The 7,500-nt window shown below is 35.4% G+C and overlaps 1 protein-coding gene across 1 annotated transcript in view; it reads left to right on the forward strand.

Annotated features, from left to right (window-relative positions):
• The window catches only part of LOC122800499 (calcium/calmodulin-dependent protein kinase type II subunit alpha-like), a 1,292,092-nt gene extending 1,285,409 nt beyond the window's left edge, over positions 1–6,683 (forward strand). The window contains exon 4 of the mRNA XM_044069938.1: positions 6,625–6,683. Within this exon, the coding sequence (XP_043925873.1) occupies positions 6,625–6,683 (59 nt within the window). The remainder of the gene's footprint in view (positions 1–6,624) is intronic.
• The last annotated feature ends 817 nt before the right edge of the window (positions 6,684–7,500 follow it).

Raw genomic sequence — 7,500 nt, forward strand, 5'->3', positions numbered from 1 at the left:
CCCTATTCCATTATTACTTTATTATGTAACATAATATTCACGTCTTTGTCTTTTCTTTGTACCTTCCACTCAGGTTTTATTTCCAGATTCCTTTCACTATACATACTCTTTACATTCCCTACCAGACCTTTTATTCATTTACCCTGACTTTTCAAAATACCTTCCTCACTCACCACTGTATTTAACATTAACTCTTTTTTTCTACTATTTTACCTAAATATAGTGACACTTCTCCCTTCTTAACTTTAAAAGATGTATTTTTTTCTTAAAAGTCCATCTCTTACCTTCACCTCCTTTATTTTATATAACTCTTTTTCTTGTCTTATACAATAGTTATCTCTGATCTATGGTCTTCTCAAATTCCTTTACTTTTCCCACATATGTCTCCTTATTAGATTTATAGCATTCATTCTCAAATTCTCAATACATTTGCTTGTTCTTCTGTTTATACCTCTTCCTTCATCCTGTCCATACTTCCCAAAAAGGACTCATTCTTCCATATTCCACAAATAGTTGACCTTTTTTCATCAGTATATTTTATTCAGTACTTTTTTTAATAATTTCCTTACCTTTAAAAGAAATTGCCCATAGTGCATCGTGATCATCAAACCTACTGGCTTTATTCATCCCTTAATTTCTTTTACTCATTCCAAATATAAACCAAAAAATCTGTTTCAGTTTTTAATGTACCTTTTCTATATGTACACTTTTTCCATTCCTGTATGCACTTGTGCACATTATTGTAATTTGACATCACTGAATATCTTTCTCTTCACTAATACATCACATTTAATGTTTACTACAACCCCAGTGTCCATACTTGGTGAAACATGTTTTCATTTTGTCAAACAATTGCTCTTTCTCTCATGTCTGTATATGTCCATGCCATTATTAACCTTACAATTCTTTTCCTTACTCTACATTCCAATATCAACATTCGACCTAATACACCTATAGCGCCATGTAAAACCTTTTATTTCTACATTATTTAAGAGCAATTCATCAGCATTGCTTCCTTCCCTAAACCCTAGATCACAACCATAACTTTTGATTTTCATCAAATGTCTTTCAGTCAGCAAATATGTAGCATCTTTTCTCAAACTTCTTTATGATTCATACACTAAAAAAAAACTCCTTAATTCAATCTTAATACTATTTACATTCACAGAAAGTAAAAAAAAAGCTATATTCCGTTCTATTTTGCATGCTTTTAACTCCCTTTTTTATTTTTTTTTCTGTTTTATCATGCCAATTCCTGAATTCATTACATCACCTTATTCTTTCCCTTCTATCTTAGTCTTCAAATACTTAATTGTGTTTTCTGCAGGTGGTTCTGCAGTACATCAACATTTTCATTAGTAATTTTCACATTTTCATATTCAACAAACTTTCTTTGTCTTTCAGATTCAGCCTCATCCCCTGGAGGAATCCTTCCATCAGACATTATTTCTCTCTCAGAAATAATACGCATATAATCCTCTTCATTTTGTATCTCTTCATTCACCCCCAATCTCCATCCCCCATATTACAGCCAAACCACAGGTGTCCTTCTTTCAAATACCGTATTCATTCCATTTTGCCATTTTTTAAAGAATGTCCCATTTTCATCTCATTGTTTACAGCATGTTTTATCACTGCCTCTTAAGTCTCTTTCTTTTGCCCTTCATATCTTACTGCTCACTGTTTACAGTAGTACTCATTGAAAGTGGAATATGGTCAGTATTGTTATCATCTGCAATAGACAGACTACATGTAGTACCTTAGTCACAACTCAAAAGTCCCTTTCATCCACACTTTTATCTACATCTTTAACATTTGAACATAGGCCTTTAAAATTCTTTAATTTCAATTTTTACAGCTTCAACATTTCAGACTGGTAAAATTACTTAGTTATTATTCATCACATTTACACTTGTGAAAATATATTCATTCCTTGGGTATGAATTATTTTTTTTTCTCTCAGCCCCACATATTTTGCTAACAGTTGAAACAACTCAATGTCAAATGGCAAATGCAAAATCATGTATTCCCTCAATGAATGAATTTATGCAACTGTAAAACCCATGGGTGCAACTAATTCATCACAAATATTCTATGTTTACTGCAAAAAATTCCATTTCATTTTTCACAGCTGGTCTGAATTTTAGTATATATATACTGTTGTCTTTTTTCACATATAGCAGCAAATACTTGTTTGTCAGTGTCTCTACTTATCTGTTGAAATTCTTCTTATTTCCGTAGTTCCATTGACATGCCCTTTTACTACTTGCTGTATCCATGCACATCCACAGGTTCAGCATCTCAAACAAATAGACACAGGGCAACGTCTTTCTCAACCACAGTACCTTTTTTAGGTGTTTTTATCTATAGGAAAGCACTTTTGTACCACATCACTCCATAAGATTGCCATGGCATCTTCTGGTTCCAGTTCTTTCTCCTCTGCCATCAGCATTAGTACTGTGTTATCTATTTCTCCATCATCCAAAAGAGGTAATTGTTGCAGTTAGCATCTCCACAGATTTTCTACATTCACAGAGATTGATAAGCATTACTCTCCAACAAGGTTCTCCCCACCATGTTGGTCCAACACCAACATAATTTCTTCCTCTCAGCAGAGAGTGGGAGGATTCACTTAGTGTCCAGAGCAAACTTTCATCTTCCCCTCATTATGAATGCCACCTCAGATTTCAATATTTTTTAATTTTATTTTTATTTTTATTTATTTCTTTTTTGGAGGTAAGGAAAGTACACTCTCTGATAAGTATTATAGTTAACTTTTATTGTATGTACTATATATTCTGTCTTGATTCTGCATTTCTTTTGTCACAAAAATTTGAATAGGAAGGTGCTTGACTCCATCTATAATTATCACACAGCGCCCAAGTTTTGTTCTTATTCAGTTATAGATTATACAGTTTTAGGGTGGAATAGAGAGGCAATCATTTTCAGTGTTGACTGGAAAGTTGGTTGAATGCTTGAGTCACAGTTGGTATTCTACCTGTAATCAGGCAATTATTGTGTCAGTTACTTCACCTGTCAGTCTACAAGGTAATCACTGTAGTATAGTTCAGCTTCTAGGCTAAACTAGACCTAGCTTTTTGGCATGGTATTTCTTCTGGTACTCCTGCTGTCCAAGGTGCTGAATCAGAAAGTGCATCTTATTGAATCAATCATTTATGCCTTGTTTTTCTGAATCTAGTCATAAAATATTAATTGGTTTTCATGGTTGCTGCTGATATGGATACACATTCTCTCCTTCAGAATGAGACATAATACACTTAATCAAACACCTCTTTGAAAAAAACAGTATAACATGGAAAATCTACAGGAAACATATTGCACTTTATGACAAAATCCAACACTGTAGAATTTTTCTGAACAAGAGATGTTCAACAAGAAAAAGGCATAGTATAAACAAGGTTGGCCTGCAGAGATGTAAATATGAAGGTATGCATAGGCAATGTAGGGTCATAATGGCTTTATATTAACTAGCTAGAAGAAGACTGTATAAGCAGTGAGATCAAAATATGGATAAACTTCAGTGATGCGTGGAAGCACTGAATATTCACAAAAGCAATTCTTACAGGAAACAGATAATATTTAACCTGTTTAATTTAGAATTTGTATCTGACCTGATGACTAGACAATAATGTAGGCTGACAGGCCATAAGATGGTTATCTAAAAAGTTTTGCATCTACGTTCATCTATAGAGACTGGCAGAAACATTCCATTTCCACTGCCAGGTTTCAGTTGAAGAGAATGCATATTTGACATATCTCCTTGAGTTCAGACATAAAATTTTCATTGTTTTATATATAACTGTGTTTTCATTTTCATACTGTGGAGTTGTGTTATGAAGTATTACTTTACTGCTGTACTATATCCCACATGTATTTTTTATTTCTGTAAGAACTGTGTGACTTTATTAATGCGGAACCAGCATAACTGGTGCAAACTTTACTTGGATACAGTCTGAAAATATTCAGACATCGACAATTATGGCAAGACCTAGCAGAACTGTACTGTTGAGTGTCACAGTAATTATAATATTTTGGAAGTCTCCAGCAACTTATGGTCCAGTGAGAGGCATTGTCCTGAAAATGTGGGGTTTGTAAAACGCCCTTAAAGTATGTCTATGTCAAATTAGCTCCTGGCTCTAGCGGTAATGTGTAGGCTATAATGTTTGGGGAAGGTATGAAAAGATTACTTGTTAGCTGCTTCCAAGATGGCCTGGGTGCTGACCCCACTAGGGAAGGCAGTGATGGCTGCTGCAGCTTAACTCTTGAGCAATGGGATCTCACATGCCCTGGAACAGCCTTGTTATGGAAAGAGCAACAGAAGGAAATACAGTGCACCAGCCATACAGAGATGGTCTGTTTAGAGACAGACCTGTCCTACCTACCATTTGCAAAGGCTATGAATGACTCCTCCAGTTCCTTTTGAAGGCAACATTTAAGTTGTCTATGCACACTAAGGGTGTCACCACTGTAGACATGAAGGTAAGATTGGAGTTTCATGTTACACTCTGCTTCTGGAAGATAAGAAAAGATTTTTTTGCACTCAAGGAACACTAAAAAGGCATCTGGCTCAAAAGATGGTAAAGTTAGCTTCTCTGGCATGTAATTGAAGTCCCATGGTCAAAGATTGTCTTCTTAGTGGGGGAGTCTCTCATGCATGACCTGCTCTTAAGGAACATGTTTTACTGGTAAAAGAGAACAGGAGGGAATCTCCCAAGGTAGGCAGGGTGATACCGCACACACATACCTTTACTGCGCCATTAAGGCACAGGAGGGAATCTCCCAAGGTAGGCAGGTTGATACTGCACACACACATACCTTTACTGTGGCATTAAGGCAATCTTGATTTGTACAGGTATAAGGTGATTTTAAAGAGCAGGAATCATACTTCTCAATCTCTTAGAGCTAGAGATCTGGACAAAGCCATAAATAATGGGGGGAAAGGCCCAAAAATAGGGACATTTTTTTAAATATTGCTCTTACAAACATAGAAAGTATATAGAATACCAGGTTTTGCATTAACATGAATTTTCTCAAGTGTATGAAGTCTGAAACACAAATGTCTGTCATTATTTTCTGACCTAAATCTTCAATAATGTGCCAATCATTTGCTAGAAAACCACAATTTTATGAAAATGGGCCAAAAATATGAGGTAAAAATCTGGACAGTCTGCGAAAATCTGTACAGTTGATAGGTGTGGCAAGGATACTGTAGCCTGGTTACAAGTCAAACCCTGTTTCTAACACTGATGGAAAACTACATTTTGCTATGTATGATTTCTATGAATTTTGGTTCCTAGCCTTCCTTAAGGCAGAAATCATGTCTTCAGAAAGCACATACCCAAAAGGAATAAAAGCTAGAACATCCAAGCTATCAGCCTTATGGTCTTCAGTTTGTTTCAGTCACAGAATTTAGATACTAAGGCAGCAAAATGGTATCTAACCTAAGTATAGCCATTTGGAGGTATAACCACTGCTGTCTTAGCCAAAATACATCTATGGGTAGTGTTTCTGGCCTGTCCTTCTTTATTTTCTGTATGCTCCTGAGAAGAACCAGTACTAGAGGAAAGGCATACAGAACATTTCACACATATTTGAGAAGAGAACTATTTAAAAATCAGAAATATAAAAATTGAAAATGTGACTTCATTTGTGTGAAGGGACTTGAAAATAAGTTTTGACAACTATTTTCTGTCAAATGTTTTGATAACTCCATTTAGAGACTTTGCTTCTGATACTCCTTAACTAATTATTGTTACTTCTAAGTCATCGCAGCTCAAGAGTTAAAATAATGACACCCTCCCCCATCTGTAGTGGTGTGTTTAGAATTCTAAATTTTATAATTCTGGTCTGTGCAATGTTTTTTATGCCCTACCTTTCCTGCTATTGGCCATAGAAATATATGCATGTGAAATTAGAATAATGCTATTATTTTATTCAGAATATTCCTGCATGCATTTTTTCTGGGAATACATTAAAGAAAAAGTGGTTCTATTGAGCATACAGTCTGTTCATGAATGCTGCAATGCCTTCTGTTACAAAAGCTGAGAAAAAAATTAATCTGGATATTAAAATCTACCTGCACGCATGTGCACACACACACACACACACACACACACACACACACACACACACACACACACACACACACACGCACACTCACACTCACACGCACGCGCGCGCGCACACACATGCACACACACACACACACACACACACACACACACACATGCACACATGCACATGCGTGTGTGTGTGTGTGTGTGTGTGTGTGTGTGTGTGTGTGTGTGTGTGTGTGTGTGTGTGTGTATAGCTTTAAAGATCATCTGCTAGTTTTAACTTTGAGATATTGTCTTTTTTGAACAGTCAATATCTGCATTAACAATGACCCTGAAAACTGCTGGTCCTTGCTGTACTCATACAAAGCCTCAGGCTATCTGTTCAAAAGGTTTCCTTAGCAGTTTGTTAGTCTTTTGGAATATGAAAATTAATCAGAATGCAAATGTTTGAATGTTTATGCCGAGAGTTATTTATATCTTGATATTTATTCGATTACAGAAGATCCGTGTCAGAGAAATTAATATGTGCTTGTCTTTCTTCCTGCAGTGCGGCTGCATGATAGTATCTCAGAAGAAGGTTACCATTACCTCATCTTTGACCTGTAAGTATTTAAGTACATTTTTTCTCTTGCCAAATAAAATCTATTAAATTTATAAGATAAGTCAAATACATTTACTGTGCCCTTTAGACAATAGAAAGTGAAATATTCTGACTTCAGTTTTACCTATATTTCTCATGTAAAGGCATAGCAAAAGATCAGATAAAATGTAAGTAAAGGGATAGAAACTTGATTTTTATATAACCTAATTCAATATACTACAATATTATATGATACTGGCACATACATCAGAGACCTTTAAACAATTCTACTAAAAACTACAGCAACATTTTATCAAGTAAGGGTAATCAAATCTCTTGAAAAAAAGGTATTTTGCAATGTAACAGTACTACTGGGTTGTAATAGGTGCCTATTGACTAGATCATGGACTAGAAAGTATTTAACACTGACTGTCAGAATTTTCGTGAGCCTGCAAAAGTGAGTACATCCTGAGACAAACAGTATATGAAACTCACTGAACTAACATGATAAAGCACAGTGATGTCAACTCATCACTGGAAGAAATGCAGCTTTATTTAGGGGAACCCACACCCTAAAACATGAGGAACTATGGTCTCTTTGCCAAAATGATTTAATATTTCTACCCTGAGTTTGCATTTGTGATATGAGGGTTCACTTGTTGGCAATATTACATTCATCCACCAGGTCATGTGACCTCAGAGTGAGACTGTTAATGTAATCCAGGTATGTGGTGAATAGAGCCTCATTCTACAAAAATGCCAGAAAAATTGTGTGTACTTAAATCACTTAAGAATATCATCTTTACTCTACTTTCCTGAAACTAGTTAGACAACTCACTTAAA

This window comes from Protopterus annectens, chromosome 4.part0, assembly GCF_019279795.1.
Source record: "Protopterus annectens isolate FY-2018-M chromosome 4.part0, PAN1.0, whole genome shotgun sequence".
Taxonomy (NCBI): domain Eukaryota; kingdom Metazoa; phylum Chordata; order Ceratodontiformes; family Protopteridae; genus Protopterus; species Protopterus annectens.